This window comes from Schistocerca serialis, chromosome 9, assembly GCF_023864345.2.
Source record: "Schistocerca serialis cubense isolate TAMUIC-IGC-003099 chromosome 9, iqSchSeri2.2, whole genome shotgun sequence".
NCBI classification, from domain to species: domain Eukaryota; kingdom Metazoa; phylum Arthropoda; class Insecta; order Orthoptera; family Acrididae; genus Schistocerca; species Schistocerca serialis.
In genome coordinates this window covers 399,303,953-399,322,345 of record NC_064646.1, presented here as the reverse complement: position 1 = coordinate 399,322,345, position 18,393 = coordinate 399,303,953, and the positions used below count along the sequence as shown (strand labels likewise).

The 18,393-nt window shown below is 37.7% G+C and overlaps 1 protein-coding gene across 1 annotated transcript in view; it reads left to right on the top strand.

Annotated features, from left to right (window-relative positions):
- LOC126419792 (myb-binding protein 1A) overlaps positions 1-18,393 on the top strand; it is a 114,157-nt gene that overhangs the window by 41,230 nt on the left and 54,534 nt on the right. Inside the window, exons 8-9 of the mRNA XM_050086976.1 lie at positions 11,090-11,220; positions 14,268-14,422. Of these exons, the coding sequence (XP_049942933.1) occupies positions 11,090-11,220; positions 14,268-14,422 (286 nt within the window). The remainder of the gene's footprint in view (positions 1-11,089; positions 11,221-14,267; positions 14,423-18,393) is intronic.

The window sequence follows — 18,393 nt, the reverse complement described above, 5'->3', positions numbered from 1 at the left end:
GTGAACGCATTATTGTGGCCAAGATAGATACAAAGCCCACGCCTACGACAGTAGTACAAGTTTATATGCCGACTAGCTCTGCAGATGATGAAGAAATTGAAGAAATGTATGATGAAATAAAAGAAATTATTCAGATAGTGAAGGGAGACGAAAATTTAATAGTCATGGGTGACTGGAATACATCAGTAGGAAAAGGGAGAGAAGGAAACGTAGTAGGTGAATATTGGTTGGGGCTAAGAAATGAAAAGGGAAGCCGCCTGGTAGAATTTTGCACAGAGCATAACTTAATCATAGCTAACACTTGGTTCAAGAATCATGAAAGAAGTTTGTATACATGGAAGAAGCCTGGAGATACTGGCAGGTTTCAGATAGATTATATAATCGTAAGACAGAGATTTAGGAACCAGGTTTTTTAATTGTAAGACATTTCCAGGGGCATATGTGGACTCCGACCACAATCTGTTGGTTATGAACTGTAGATAAAAACTGAAGAAACTACAAAAAGGTGGTAATTTAAGGAGATGGGACCTGGATAAACTGACTAAACCAGAGGTTGTACAGAGTTTCAGGGAGAGCATAAGCGAACAATTGACAAGAATGGGGAAAAGAAATACAGTAGAAGAAGAATGGGTAGCTTCAAGGGATGAAGTACTGAAGGCAGCAGAGGATCAAGTAGGTAAAAAGATGAGGGCTAGTAGAAATCCTTGGGTAATAGAGAAAATATTGATTTTAATTGATGAAAGGAGAAAATATAAAAATGCAGTAAATGAAGCAGGCAAAAAGGAATACAAACGTCTCAAAAATGAGATCGACAGAAAGTGCAAAACGGCTAAGCAGGGATGGCTAGAGGACAAATGTAAGGATGTTGAGGCTTATCTCACTAGGGGTAAGATAGATACTGCCTACAGGAAAATTAAAGAGACCTTTAGAGAAAAGAGAACCACTTGTATGAATATCAGGAGCTCAGATGGAAACCCAGTTCTAAGCAAAGAAGGGAAAGCAGAAAGGTGGAAGGAGTATATAGAGGGTCTATACAAGGGCGATGTACTTGAGGACAATATTATGGAAATGGAAGAGGATGTAGATGAAGATGAAATGGTAGATATGATACTGCATGAAGAGTTTGACAGAGCACTGAAAGACCTGGGTTGAAACAAGGCCCCGGGAGTAGACAACATTCCATTAGAACTACTGACAGCCTTGGGAGAGCCAGCCCTGACAAAACTCTACCATTTGGTGAGCAAGATGTATGAGACAGGCGAAATACCCTCAGACTTCAAGAAGAATATAGTAATTCCAATCCCAAAGAAAGCAGGTGTTGACAGATGTGAAAATTACCGAACTATCAGTTTAATAAGTCAGGGCTGCAAAATACTAACGCGAATTCTTTACAGGCGAATGGAAAAACTGGTAGAAGCCGACCTCGGGGAAGATCAGTTTGGATTCCGTAGAAATATCGGAACACGTGAGGCAATACTAACCCTACGACTTATCTTAGAAGAAAGATTAAGAAAAGGCAAACCTACATTTCTAGCATTTGTAGACTTGGAGAAAGCTTTTGATAATGTTGACTGGAATACTCTTCCAAATTCTGAAGGTGGCAAGGGTAAAATACAGGAGCGAAAAGCCATTTACAATTTGTACAGAAACCAGATGGCAGTTAAAAGAGTCGAGGGACATCAAAGGGAAGCAGTGGTTGGGAAGGGAGTGAGACAGGGTTGTAGCCTCTCTCCGATGTTATTCAATCTGTATATTGAGCAAGCAGTAAAGGAAACAAAAGTAAAATTTGGAGTAGGTATTAAAATCCATGGAGAAGAAATAAAAACTTTGAGGTTCGCCAATGACATTGTAATTCTACCAGAGACGGCAAAGGACTTGGAAGAGCAGCTGAACGGAATGGACAGTGTCTTGAGAGGAGGGTATAAGATGAACATCAACAAAAGCAAAATGAGGATAATGGAATGTAGTCGAATTAAGTCAGGTGATGCTGAGGGAATTAGATTAGGGAATGAGACACTTAAAGTAGTAAAGGAGTTTTGCTATTTGGGGAGCAAAAAAACTGATGATGGTCGAAGTAGAGAGGATATAAAATGTAGACTGGCAATGGCTAGGAAAGCATTTCTGAAGTAGATAAATTTGTTAACATCAGGTATAGATTTAAGTGTCAGGAAGTTGTTTCTGAAAGTATTTGTATGGAGTGTAGCCATGTATGAAAGTGAAATATGGACGATAAATATTTTGGACAAGAAGAGAATAGAAGCTTTCGAAATGTGGTGCTACAGAAGATTGCTGAAGATTAGATGGGTAGATCACATAACTAATGAGGAAGTATTGAATAGGATTGGGGAGACGAGAAGTTTGTGGCACAACTTGACTAGAAGAAGGGATCGGTTGGTACGGCATGTTCTGAGGCATCAAGGAATCACCAATTTGGTATTGGAGGACAGCGTGGAGGGTAAAAATCGTAGAGGGAGACCAAGAGATGAATGCACCAAACAGATACAGAAGGGTGTAGGTTGCAGTAGCTACTGGGAGATGAAGAAGCTTGCACAGGATAGAGTAACCTGAAGAGCTGTATCAAACCAGTCTCAGGACTGAAGACCACAACAACAACAACAACAACAACAACAAATATACACAGTAAGCACCTATTAAACTACAATATGGGATTGAGTTTTAAAGGGAAAACTAATTTAACAGGTTTATTGTTGTGGCCATATATAAGATCAGAATCAATTGATACCGTGATAATATGTATTGGAATTGCTACATGATTTTGTTTCATTGCACATTCATGTCCATATTGTTGGAATCACAACATAAGACTCTCATATTTATTATTGATTGATACAAATGTGTCCTCTTACTGCTACAGTTGGTTCCAGGCAATATTGTTATTGATTTTAAAACATTCGTGATATTTTACACATAGCTTTTTACAAATAAGCAAGTACTTTCCTGTATTTGTTAACACTTCTAACTGAGCTGTTGAGATATTCAAGAAGCTATGATAATTTCTGAATGGAGCAATTAACAGTTTTTAAAACTACGTGGAAAGAGTTTTTCATTGTTTGTGTAATTTAATGTGGATCGATTACATAAAACTGTTTGTAGGAGAGTTTGGTGCCTTACTGAGATTTATTTTAGGAAGTGCAAGGAAATGTAAATGGTTTACAAAGATAGCTGTAAAACTTCATTTGACAGGTTCTTGAACATTACTAGTCAGTCTTGAACCTGTAAGGATGGGATTAATAGTACAGAATGGAAATACTTAATCGGCATGATAGCATTGTGGAAATGGGCAACCAACTCGAGTGACATATGTTAGAAGAGAGATGTTTTGCACCACAGAGATTCTTACTGTTCAGATTGATAGAGTACAATTTCCTAGATTTTGAGAAATGTAATACTCACAAATTGCTCGTTACTGTAAAATTGGAAAAATTAAATCTATACTGATGCTTACTGATTTTCTACATCCCCACATATCATTTATGAATGGCACATAGAGGTGATTCAAATTATTTTGATACATAATGAGGCCTCCAACACACACCATTAAGAGGCTTGGAGGATCTAAGTGTTCTTATGAAGAAAATGTGTTGTGTATGCTTCAAGGGCACTCGCCTAGCCTTCTTAACTGATTTATTAACTTTTGTAACTATAGTTGCTATAATGACATCATGATTACTAATCCCCTTTCCAATACTGACGTTGTCAATTAGGTCTGGTCTGTTTGTGGCTACAAGATCTAAGATATTTCCGCTATATGTAGGCTGCTGAACTAGTTGTTAAAGATAGTTCCCAGGAAACGTGTTAGAAGTACTTTGCATGACTGTCTGTACCCCCTGCAGTGAATCCATATACTGGGTGAGTCACCTAACATTACTGCTGGATATATTTCGTAAACCACATCAAATACTGACGAATCGATTCCACAGACCGAGCGTGAGGAGAGGGGCTAGTGTAATTGGTTAATACAAACCATTAAAAAATGCACAGAAGTATGTTTTTTAACACAAACCTATGTTTTTTTAAATGGAACCCTGTTAGTTTTGTTAGCACATCTGAACATATAAACAAATACGTAATCAGTGCCGTTTGTTGCATTGTAAAATGTTAATTACATCCAGAGATATAGTAACCTAAAGTTGACGCTTGAGTACCACTCCTCCGCTGTTCGATCGTGTGTATCGGAGAGCACCGAATTACGTAGGGATCCAAAGGGAACGGTGATGGACCTTAGGTACAGAAGAGACTGGAACAGCACATTACGTCCACATGCTAACGCCTTTTTATTGGTCTTTTTCACTGACACACATGTACATTACCATGAGGGGTGAGGTACACGTACACACGTGGTTTCCATTTTCAATTACGGAGTGGAATAGAGTGTGTCCTGACATGTCAGGCCAATAGATGTTCAATGTGGTGGCCACCATTTGCTGCACACAATTGCAATCTCTGGCGTAATGAATGTCGTACACGCCGCAGTACATCTGGTGTAACGTCGCCGCAGGCTGCCACAATACGTTGTTTCACATCCTCTGGAGTTGTAGGCACATCACGGTACACATTCTCCTTTAATGTACCCCACAGAAAGAAGTCCAGAGGTGTAAGATCAGGAGAAAGGGCTTGCCAATTTATGCGTCCTCCATGTCCTATGAAACGCCCGTTGAACATCCTGGCTAGGGTCAAGGGTAATCCTAGTGTTAATTGCGGAATGTGCAGGTGCACCATCATGCTGATACCACATACATCGACGCGTTTCCAGTGGGACATTTTCGAGCAACGTTGGCAGATCATTCTGTAGAAATGCGATGTATGTTGCAGCTGTTTGGGCCCCTGCAATGAAGTGAGGACCAATGAGATGGTCGCCAATGATTCCGCACCATACATTTACAGTCCACGGTCGCTGTCGCTCTACCTGTCTGAGCCAACGAGGATTGTCCACGGACCAGTAACGCATGTTCCGTAGATTCACAGCACCGTGGTTTGTGAAACCCGCTTCATCGGTAAACAGGTAGAACTGCAATGCATTTTGTTAATGCCCTTTGACAGAATTGCACTCAATGATTAAAGTCATGACCATGTAATTGCTGATGTAGCGACACATGAAACGGGTGAAAGCGGCGATGATGCAGTATGCGCATGACACTACTTTGACTCAGTCCACCGGCTCTCGCAATGTCCCGTGTACTCGTGTGGGTTCATGGCAACAGCAGCTAACACACCAACTGCACCTGCTTCTCCTGTGATGGGCCTGTTACGGGCCCGTTTGCGTGCTACGACCATACCTGTTGCATACAGTTGGCGGCAGATGTTTTGCAATGTGCGGCACGTTGGATGCTCTCTGTCCGGGTACCGTTCTGCATACACCCTGCAGGCTTCGGCTGCATTTCGTCGACACTCGCCATAGATGAGTATCATCTCCGCCTTTTCAGAGTTCGAATGCACCATGGTCACAGTTCCTACAACGCTACACTATCACAGACGTCTGGTAACACGGTGTACTGCAGTTGGTCTGCGTGTGGAGATGAGTGCAGAATAACAATAGCAGCAAGCGCTATATGCGGACACTGCGACAGCTAGACCAAACCACAACAGTGCACTACAGCCACACACGTAAACACGGTCGTCATCGTAAACATGTCCCTGCAGATGCTGCTCGCCGACCGTGGCCCGTGTTTGTTACAACACGCAACTGAACGTCGGAGGTTTCAAGTGTCAACTTTAGGTTACAATATCTCCGGATGTAATTAACATTTTACAATGCAACAAACGGCACTGATTACGTGGTTCCATTTTAAAAAAAACGTAGGCTTGTGTTAAAAACGTACTTCAGTGCATTTTTGTGTGGTTTGTATTAAACAATTACACTAGCCCCTCTCCTCACATTCGGTCTGTGGAATCGGTTTGTCAGTATTTGATGTGGTTTACGAAATATATCCCGTGGTAACGTTAGGTGACTCACCCTGTATATTCCAGTCTGTCATCAGTAGGTTAGTCACCTCCAACTAGTTTTGCATGGTCTGTTTATTTGTGTGTTACTGGCTGTAGATTTTCTTTGAATGACTCTAGAACTGTCACAGCAAAATCGGGTAGCTGGTTAAAACATCTAACAATCAGCTTGATGTCACCTACACCTGTTATGTGCGATGTGATAACTTCACTGTCACAGAATAATTTGCACACGAGCATGTTCCTGGAGCGTAGTAAATTCAAGAACTTTGTTAAGAGTACTTCTACAATTTTCTGATAAAATTTTAAGAGTTGAAGTATCTTTAACCTGAACGTGGTCTTACTTCCCTCACTTTATATTAACAAGGACTTCAGGACTGCAACTTTTGCCTCAAAAGTAAATCTAATAGTTGCAGCTATGTATCATTTCCCATTGGGAAACTGGGAAAAGTACTTTAAAAAATTGCAGTGTTTTTATACAAAGTAAGTGCATTGAATTTCCATCATATTTGTAATATTTTGATTTGGTGTTTTGTTTTTCAAAATGATACGAAATTAGTGTATGCTATAAAATGATATGGCAGACAGTGTTTTATGGCAACTGTACTTTATTTAAAACAAGAAAACATCCCAACTGAATATACAAATTACGCTACAGGTAAGCGATGCGGAATCAATGTGTTTGATAGTTAAATTGTTTTTATTTATTTATTTTTAGATTTTGTAGATCATTGTGACATCATAGAAAAAGAATCACATCAGTTCGTACCTTCTGATTTTCAAAACTCTCTCTCCTTATGTTTGGTTTTTTTAAGGATGCGAGGAATGCATTGACAAATGAACATTGGTCAGTTATGTAGCTCTAGACTGTAAATAAGTTCACGTCATTTTTAGATACACTTGTACTGAGTTTTGAACCAGCCTTATTCTCTGTGGCAAATATACGGTTAAGGAGTGGAGAGCTGGATTTATTCGATTGATACAGTTGAGTGGAACTTCATTCAAATTTCTAATAACAGCTCATCTTCTGCCTAGCAATGAAGGCATAATTACACCATGTGAAGTCAGCTGTAACAGACTCTTGCAACAAGGATCAGCAACGTAGTCTGGAACTGCAAACCGTATTGGTTGCAGGTCCTTAATTGGCAGCACCACAAAAGGCAGGCTAAAGTTGTCTACAAAAGCTGGCGTGATTTACAAACTCTCAATTATATAGCAATGATTCTCTCTTCAGCTCAAAACAACTCACTACTATAATTATGAACCTTCAGAATTCTGAACTGAGTGAAATATTTAAATCTTAATTTTTGGTCTCAAAAAGTTTGTTACTTTAAACTGAACTCCATGTCTAAAAATGTTTTGATAATTTAAAAAAAGGGAACTCTTTGGTTTGAAGGTGTAAATAACCAGATCTCCAAATGATTTTAATTACTTTAAATTTCTTAAGACATGACAAGTATACAGAGTTAATAGATCAGAACTTTGTACATCTGGTCAGCATTGGCCACAATGACACATACCAGGCACCATAACGTAACATACACATGTCAGCGCAGATAAACAGAGAATCAATTATACCAGTCACTCAAGCAACACCCAGTGCCTAGCTATTACATTTACCAATATGGCCCACTAGTATACTTAGCCACATCATGAAAGCACTACATATACTAGATAGCTTGCCTTACATATAGTATTAGAACTAGAAAGCTCTAGGTTCATGGCAATAGTTTATAGAATTTGTAAATAGCCTTTTGCTCCCTGCATCTGACCCCTGCCACATTCAGAATTTGAAAGAGAATATTCCAGTCAAAATTGTGAAAAGCTTTGTCTAAGTCTACAAGTCTCATGTGTTCCGACATTTATATGGATTCCAAACTGATCTTCCCTGAGATTGGCTTCTACCAGTTTTTCCATTCATCTATAAAGAATTCTTGTTAGCATTTTGCAGCCGTGACTTATTAAACTGATAGTTTGGTAATTTTCACCCCTGTCAACACCTGCTTTCTTGAAGTCTGAGTGTATTTTGCCTGTCTCGTACATCTTGCTCATCAGATGAAAGAGTTTTTTGATGGTTGGCTTTCTCAAGGCTCTCAGTAGTTCTGATGGAATGTTGTCTATCCCCGGGGCCTTGTTTCGACTTGGGTCTTTCAGTGCAGGGGTTCTAATACACATTGACTATAAAAGGCAGCTAATAGACATATCTCCAGAATTAACAAAAGAATTTATTTATGTTTATTTATTTATTGCAATACGTATTCTGTAGATGTTAACACATGGATGTGGAACGAGTAAAAAACATTTAATTCATTATTACATTAGTTTCCATAACGACAATAAACAAAGATTAATAATATAAGTTGGAAACACAATCGGTAAGATAAAATTACACACACAAGCAGAGTTCCAGATATATCATTCTGGTTTTGTCCAAACAACTTTTTACAGGTTACCAATTAATCTGATTAACACAACAAGATATATTGGGGTAGGAATATACAATAGTATTTGGGAAAGAAATTAGCTATTTCTGCTATAGACTACTTCGAGAGAATAGAAACTTTTTTCAAGCAACAACTCCTTTAGCTTATTTTTAAACAGTACGTTTTTGTCTCATAGACACTTTATATTACTTGGAAGTGCATTGAAGATTTTTGTGTATGTGTATTTCACACCTTTTTGCACAAGGGACAGATTTTTCAGGTCACATTGTATGTCACATTTCCTCTTTGCATTATGGTGATGGTACATTTCAGTAGTTTCATATTGAGAAGGATTGTGAAGCATGAATGTCATGATTAAAAATATATTTTGTGAAGTAGTGGTTAGGATCCCTATTTGTTTAAAAAGATTGTGGCATGAGATTCTTGGAGGCACTCCATACAAAATTTGGACAACCTTTTTCTGACTTGTAAAAAACCTTTTTCGATAGTGGTGAATTGCCCCATAAGATTATTCCATAACACATAAATGAATGAAAGTAACCAAAGTAAACAGATTTTGAGACATTGATGTCTCCGATTTTGGCGATTATCCGAATGGCAAATGTTACGGAGCTGAGCCTTTTCAGGGTTTGGTTGATGGGCTGTTCCCATTTATGCCTACTATCTATATATTTGCCCAAGAATTTCAAACAATCTGTGCTCTCTATCTGCTGGCTCTCACATATAATGTTTATTTCCTGTGGACTTTTGTGACCAGAATGGAAATGAATGTAATTAGTTTTGCTGAGGTTTATTGATAGAGAATGTACTGTGAACCATTTCAGAACATCCGCAAGTAAACAGTTGGCATTTAATTCTAGATCAGAGGGTATCTTACTGTCCATCACAATACTTGTGTCATCAGCTTACATTGTAAAATTGCTTCCTTTGTTTGAGGACAATGGTAGGTCATTGATATATATGAGGAATAGCAGGGACCAAGGACAGAACCTTGTAGAACTCCATATTTTACTGTTCCCAGTCAGACTCTAACCCTTCTATGTGACTATTGTTACCATCTAGCGCTGTTTTCTGTTGTTTGCACTGTAGGTAGACACAAAGACTTTAGACAGATTGCAAAATCAATGTATTTTTGCAAGAGAGAGATAGGATGGTAGTTTTAACATATGAGGCATTGCCTCTTTTGTAGAGGGGCTTTACAATAGCATATTTCGTCCTTTCAGAGAAGATACCTTGTTTGAGAGAGGCATTGAATATATGAGCTAGGACTTCACTGAACTAATTGCAGCAGGTTTTTAGCAATTTGCTAGAGATGTCATCAACACCAGTTGAATTTTGTGCTTTTAAATAAATAATGGTTTTTCTTACTTCCTGTACTGTTATAGGGGCTATACCTGTCTGCTCTATGGAGTTTGGGAAATGACATTTCAGTATTTTTAATGCTTCTTCTAAGGAGCCATTGTGACCTGCTTTCTCAGCAACACTTAGAAAATGCTCATTGAAAATTTTTGCCACAGTATTTTGATTTTGTACCTGTCTATCTTCATTATTGAGAACAATGTTTTGGGACCTACTGGGGCAATTTGCACCAGTCTCACTCTTTATCTCTTCCCATACAGTTTTGATTTTGTTACTAGATTTATTAATTTTGGAGCACAGGTACAAACTCTTTGACTCTGAATAATTTTGCTTAGTACTTTTCAGTATTTTTTATAGTGATTTAGCTGGGTGTGGTAGTCTGAATTTTTTGTGGCAATGTACAGTTCTCGTTTCCTTTTGCATGGAATCTTAATACCAGTGGTTATCCAGGGCTTTTTGGTATGTTTTGTGGTTTGGATCTTGTATATCCTTTTTGGGAAGTTACTTTCAAATCTCAGTGCCACTTCATTACTGAAAAAGTTGTACTTTGAATTGGCATTTTCTAAATTATACATAGGTGCCCAGTCTGTGGCTTGGATATATTATTTAGAAACCTGGATAGTTTCTTCATTTACTGTCCCAACTCTTTTCCAGCTAGGGCCACTGTCATTCACATAAATACTTGTGCTGTTTATAGTGAGTCTTTGTCCAGAACTGTATTATTTTCTGACACGACAGTTATAACAGAAGCTTAAAAAATTAGCATCTGTAAGAAAAAATAAACTCTGTCGCAGAGTTACTCATTAACTGGTTCTGCTTAAACCAACTGATCAATAAAACAGCAGTACTAAATTTTCACAGAGAGTGAAATAAAAATGTACAATATGCATGTCTCGTCATCAATAGTTAACCAGTAGGAGACTAAATTATTAGCCCAGCAGATCCTGAGTAATATTAAATGGGCAAAAAATTAAAAAAAAAATCATCTCTGTTCTAGGCTTGTAGAAATAAAAAGGCTTAAAGTATATTTTGAATTTCCATGTGCAATTAAATAAAAACAGCATTTGAGAAAGTGTATCAGTTGGAAATATTACATTGCATTTTGTGATTGTTGTATGCTTTCTGCATTGTTGATTCTCAAATGTAACCTAGAAATTTTATGTAAATTCAAGTAATTTTTTTTTTTTTTTTAAATTCACTGTCGTTAGGCATTTGTTGAGCATTTTCAGATTCAAATAACTCATATAATTTTTATTGACTTTGTTCAGAATTGTAGCATTGTTGCCTCTTTGCAGTTTTGTACCTGTCAGCTGTTGTTTTTTCAGACTAATGGGTCATCAAGCCGTTCAAGAAGAGATGGACTGGAAGGTGAAGCAGCTACAGTTTTTTATTAATATAGGATTATTCCACAAGTCTTCATCTGAAAATGAAATTGCTATAAGGACACCCTTGGCAGGTATTTTAAATGTTCCATTTATTATATCATAAAGGGCATCCATCATGGCAAGTTTATGAAGTTAAATGTATTCAGTAGACACTTTTCAGAGAAAGAGACGCCAAGAGCACAACAGCAACAGGTAGTAAATATATATGTGTGTGGTGGTGGTGGTGGGGGGGGGGGGGGGGAAATCTTTTGCCTTTTACCACATGGTCCTTAAATAGAGGAAAATTCTAGCAATATGAGAAGTTCACATCTCAGAGTATCCAACAGTGGAAAATACAGGCTGTTACATCTCAGAGTATCCAATTCTGAACCTATTCTTTGTCTGATGTGCTTGAAAACATTTGCACATGTACGGTAGCTATATCACTAATAACATTGCCAATAGTATGAGGATCCTGGTATAAACTACAATCTAGCTTGCAGTTTTGTTTGGAATTTGTATCTTTTGACATCTGTCAAAATCCAGCACTTCCACATTATCAGTTTGTTTTCACAATTGTACCCTCATAAAAAAATGGCACTTTTCAATTGATCAATCAGATAATACCGTAGTGCAGCAAATACGATTTTTCTGTGACTTTTTCAAAACATTTTCTTGTGCCAGCAATATTGTTTGAGAAATTTAAATACTGTGGTGTTAGGTGTATGGGAAGTAGTTATTATGTATCTGGCCAAAGTAAAAGAATGAAGAGAGTTGCATTAATTGAGAGTAAGTATGAGTCACTATCTTCAACGTGAAGAGAAATCATTATATATGTGCAAAGGAGTCAATGTTGGGTGCTTTTGTCGTTACATTTAGATAATCTACAGTTACATATTCAAGGAATTCAAGGGGTATACTGTGCTGATGATGGTAGAATTATTGTAAGTCTGTTAAGAGATAAAGTAACATATGTAATGAGAAATTGAAATTTTCAAGTTATTTATTAGCTTTGTGTAAATTGATAGTGATATACCTGGGATAAAATGCAAATTGTACAGTTCTGTACAGCAAAGACCTGACTCCCCTTTAACTATAATATGTGCGGGAAAAGTGACAGCTGAAATCACCTTTCATAACATGTTGAAAACTTGATCTACAGACTGTGTGTTCCAGGTCTCTAAATTTCTGTGTCTTGCACATGTCATTCAGTATGAACATCGGACATTAAACTGTTCAAAAAACTTATTTAGCCCATTTTCAGTATTCTTACCTCTTAATGTTCTGGGCCAAGTCTCCACTGGGGAGAAGTGTAGATCACTGAGAAATGTGTGATATGCACAGGCAGAAAAAAAGCATTTTATCTTATGGCTATTTTTTCCTGTTTCAGTGTTATTTCTTGCAAGCTTGTGTTTCTTCATTGCTTTTCATTTTTCCCTAATTTGAGTACTTGTGTTTGTTGTATTGAAATGAAAATATACTTAGCACTCAAATTAATGTTGTTGACAATAATGCATGGCATTCGTTCATGTTACACTGAGAAGCAAACAGCTATATCAAAATAGCTAAAGAAAAACTTGAGTTTTTCATGCCAAGTACTTCTCTAACTGAACATACTGACCAGTTTTCCATTAAAAGCATGCTTGTAATTTCTAAGGTCTTTCTGAGCCCTTGTGCCACTACTCTGCCATCACTTCACTGTATTGGGGAAACAGCCACTCCCTTTCTGTATTATTTCATGGAAGACAGGCTACCTTCATTGCCATAAAAGTCAATTGGAACTTGAACAGTTTTGTTGCGTGCAGACTTTTCACTTTGTCTACATTTGCTGATGGATAGCTTCTTTTCAACTGAATTGTGTGAAACTAATGTGACTAAGAACAAGTCCAGACTGATTGGGAGGCTCTTATGATTACCAGTTGTCACATACTGCCATTGTCAACTTTAGAATGTTCTGTATCTTTGGAGTCTTTCATTGTGGCATTCTACAATAATAGCTTCTCACTTTACAAGCTGTGTCACTATGAATAAAACACTTCAGCTTTAAGTAGCTGTCTCTTCCATTGTCTGTCTCCTGCTGACGACGGTGGAGATAACTATCAAATGCTCGGGCGTTTTATTTGAAGTGTTTGTAAACTGAGAACATTGTATTCATCCAAAAATGTCACTCCATGAATTCTCAGTGTGCTTGAAGTTGGCATTCCATTCTATTGATGGTGAGAAGTAATGCTGCACTTTTAACTATAGGGGAAAATGCTTAACGATGACATTCCACTCTGTTGAATTTTTACAGGTTCCTTTCTGGTTGTAATTAATTGAATCTAGGTCACAGTCAACTTCAGTATTGGGCAATGGTTTTATCTTCTGGCTGGAATGCTGGCAATTCATATCGACAAGTTATATTTATAACTATTTAACCACACACATAATGTTTCCCATTGAATGAATTTGTTGACTATCCTAGCATCAGATACCAAATAAATATACACATTTTGTGATAAACTGTGAGAAACATTGATTGTCACATAATGCAATGAAAATAATCAGTTCTTGAAAATATCATGTAATTAGATTGATAAAAAAAATCAACACACCAAGCAGTGGCAGGAGAAAAAACATTTAAAAATTAAGAAAATGTGCAAGCTTTTGGAGTCAGTGACCCTTCTTCAGGTAAAAGGGTTGTAAGGGAAGGAAGAGGGATGAATGAAAAGGACTGGCACAGTTGAGAAAATGGGGAGAGTAGTCCTTTTCTTTCGCCCCTCCTCTTTTGCCTTTAGCTGAAAGGAGCCACTGGCTCCTAAACCTTGCACATGTTCTAAATTCTCGTGTATCTTTCCTCCTGCTGCCATGTGTTTAGAAGATTTTTTTATCTACCCTATTATATCAGAGTATGTTCACATTTATTGTCAACTATCAGTCACAGTTCAAAATAAATAACAACTTTCATAATTGTATTATTTTTGTGGAAAATTACTTAGGATAAACAATACTCAAAAAGACATTAATGAAATAAACAAGCTGAAGAATATAAAATATTATAATATAATTTAACAAACAAATTAGAATCATATCTGTTAGACAAGTCTTTTTATTTTGTAGAAGTAATAAGTTAATTATGGAACTGTTTGTTTGTTCCAAGCTGGTGTGAAGGGGTGTTTCTTCCGAGCTCTTGATCAGCGCATGCCAAAACTTGATGACCTCCGGACTCTGTTGAGCCGTGTTACGCATTACATCAATGCACAAATGTTTGACAATGAAGTACCTGCAGTGCTGAGGCAGCCACTTTCAGACAAGGTATTATTTTCTAAGTTATTCCTAATAGTTCCTCTTACGTCTGAAATATAATGGTTCCATGTAAAACTCATTTAATGTATTCAGCAGTAATGAGTATTTCGATTAGGAGTCTAATAATGTTATATTTCTCACAGTTCATAAATTGTTTGTGTAGTTAATGAATGTCAGAAATCCAACAGCTCTCATGAATTGCAGATACACCAATGAGCCAAATTGTTGTGACGACCTGCTTAATACATGTTGCTCCACTTCTGGAACACAGCGCAGAAGCTATTCTGCGTAGCATGCATTTAAATCCTTCATAGGTTTCTGGTGATTTGTGACACCTGTTTCTAAGTACAGGTCATGCAGTTCCCATATATTGCGGGCTTGTGGTCAGTGGATGTTGGAGCTGATGCCCAACACCATTCCAGATGTGTTCCATTGTGTTCAGATGAGGTAAATCCGTTGCCCAAAATGACAAGTTCACTGTGATGCTCCTCAAACTGCTATAGCATGATTCTGTCCCTGTGAACTTGACAGTTATTCTACTGGAAGATGCCATTGCTGTCGAGAAAGATATCAAGTGCGAAGGGATGCAGGTGGTCCGCAGTAGTTTTCATGTAGTCTGCAGCTGTCATAATGCCTCCCAAAAGCATTATTGCATGGAAGGCCAGATGAATGTCCCCAAAGCATAACACTGCCCCCATCGGCCTGTTTCTGTGGCATGATTAATGTTTCGAGCGGCCATTCACGTATCCGGCTATGACCATCGACCTGTTGAGCAGAAAATGTGATTCATCTGACCAGGTAACATGTTTCTGTTGATCCATGGTCCAGTATCACTGATACTGTGCTCATTCCAATGGTAATGGAAAATGTTGTTCAGTTAACAAGTGTGGGCTTCACATCCTTACTATACATAGATTTTAGAGGATGTTTCTCATAGTTGTGAGATTTAACTGCATTTCTCGAGTTCAACATTATTATTATTATTATTATTATTATTATTATTAATTGCTATAGCATCTGGTTTAGAAAAATATCATTCGGCTAAGGCCGCATCAGCCAGACTGTGGTCGTGTGTGTGTGTGTGACTTGAGTGTGTGGCGGGGAGGGGGGGGGGGGCAGTTTGAACGGGTGGGTTCGTGTATGTTGTCTAATTCCAATGAAGGCCTTTTAGGCCTTGATGTTCGACAATCTTTTTGTTGTGCCTATCTGCGACTTAACATCTCTGGTATATGGTGACTAGCATTAGTCCGTTTCATAAAATTGTCACTATTCCATCCCGGATTATCCATTGTTTACTTTAATGTGTGACATTTTTTTTATCCTGATGTGATTGTAAAACATCTATTATGTGGCCTTTGGCAGAATTTATCATCTGTATCACGCTGAATGAAATAATTTTCTTCCTGTTCAATAAGCAAGTTGTGATAGAGCGTTACGCCATTTGTGGTGTTGGAGTAGCATGTTATTGTTACACAATTTTGCACATATTAATCTCTTAGTAATAAGATGCAATTGTCTGCAGAGGATTGTGTTAAACTGTACACAGCCTAATGAAACACAGGTGTTTTATTCCCAGGGACAACAGGGAAATGTGGGGAAAGATGAGGGAATGTTTTTGCAATTTTAACTAATAAAAACTTATACTCTAATAAAGAATTTTACTTTAGCCCACTACTATAGACGAATACTGCAGCAATAAAACATAAACAAGAGAATTCCACCAAAATAAAATTTCAGTTGCAAAGAAAATGCACCATTTATAACAATAAAACATAGTGCACACGCACAAGTGTTTGCCGACAGCTAAATGTGTCAGTGGCCTTAGGAAGAAGTCTATGCAATACCTCGTAATAACAGACTGCTTTCAATGAGTGTGACCTCACAACTGTTTACATTTGTAACAGGTTGTGAGAAAGTATTGTGAATGCTGGTTTGAGAAGCATTACTTTCAAAGTAAATTTCCTTTTATACAAGATGAATTATGTTGTGTGTGAAAATGTGCAGTGAATTTCTTAAATTACAGAGCATTTTATTCTCGTTAAAAACTTGACATTTCAGAAACAGCAACTTGTAACATTTTGAGCCCAAAAGACCAGCCATTTATGCCATTATCTAAAATATTACTGGCACATTTGTGTTTCATGTATCTTAAAGGGCAGCACACGCTAAAAAAGACTAAACTTCGAGGTTAGTTTTTCAGATTCATTTTCATTCTTTCATACATTACAGGTTCTGCATCAACAATGACAAAAAGTATAATTATGCTTCAAAAAACTGTGTGGTGTGAGTTCTAAAGCAGTTTCACACTTAATTGGCCTTTCCATGGAAAAGTCTAACTGCTCAGTGGAACATGCATTCAGCCAGGTAACCCACAAAATGTTGGTGCATACAAGGGAAACTCCCCATCGCACTTAGTGGTAAGATGGCTCAGTTGATAGTCCATCAAAAACTGAATGCAGATGAAGCCGTACAAATTAGATGCGTTGGTAAGAGATTCTTATCATTTGACACACATACTGTCACTATACCGTGTATGACACAACAGACGTGTATTCTGGTTGTCTTGTTGCCTTATCATCTAGCATTTGCAGTTCCCACTTTTGGCTACTAATAGAGTACTTGCACAGAATCAGCTTGTCCTTATAGGTCCCTTCCTTACACCTCGCTGATGCAAACGGATGTTACACCATGGCACAGACACAAATTTGAATACAGTGATCAGTGATAGAATAGTAATAAAATTGCCGCCAGGGAAGTTTGATCATGGCTCACCTGCTTGACAGTCCAGCATCATGACCACTTCACCATGATGCTGTTGCTCTTTCAGCCTGCTCTATATTGCAATTCTTGTTCTTTGACGGTTCACTGTATCTATTTTGCTTTGTTTTCCCCCTCCGTTCAGTACAGTTTATTCCTGTTTTCATGCTTGACCTGTATTCAGGTTTAGGTGAGCTGTCCACTGGCTCCTCTTACCACAAAATCTAAGGCGGGGTGCGGTGCGGAATTTCCCTTGTCAGCAGTGGAATTTATAATCATGTTTGTCAGAAATATTCAGCTGTTGAGATTTCAAGCTGTGCGCTTACCATTGTGCGTAACCATACCCTTGGAAAAAACAGCAAAAATATTTGGTGACCAATATTATATGTGAAAGGTTAGCTTTTATTGGAGCTATACTGTATTCATATCGATTTAAAGCATTAATTTTTCTTATTTGTGTGTTCATGCTACTTAATACCGTATTTACTCGAATCTAAGCCACAAGCTGTCAAGTGGACATATCACAGTGTGTTATGATATGTCATGCAGCTGCCACTGTAGCTAACTAATTACTAACTAATTACTTGGTGTTCTGTGGTCACTTTTTTTTAATCTCAGTCTTATATTACATAGGAAAAGCAACCAATTAATGTGTAAATACAAATTTAGTTTTGTTGCATGTTTAATCTCAGTCTTATATTACATAGGAAAAGCAACCAATTAATGTGTAAAAACAAATTTAGTTTTGTTGCATGTTTATAAAAGTTTAATTATAGTACAGGGTGTTCAAAATGAATATACAGGTTTTTAGGCTGTGCAGACAGAAGACAAGTACAAAAATACAGCCTTCCTTTGTTACTGCTGAAATCATGACAAAAGTATTCAATAAAGTTTTGAACTATGAAGAAGCATGGAAACTGATAAGTTAACACAAACATCCCAGTATAGATCAACCCTGGACACCCCCACTCCTCAAAAACAGACGAGTAGTACGTGGAGGAGACGCAGTTTTAGTTTGTGGGGAAATAGGCCAGTGACATGGTTTGGACCTTTCTTCGTGTAACTCTGTCACAAATTTTGACGAACAAAAAATTACATGAACATTCACCTGTTGCTTAACGCACCCTTCCACTAAAAAGGAGCTAATTGCAATTCAGATAACTACAGGTGTTTTACCTGTCTGTCTCGAACTGAACACACAAGACACTCTCCGAATTTTGTAT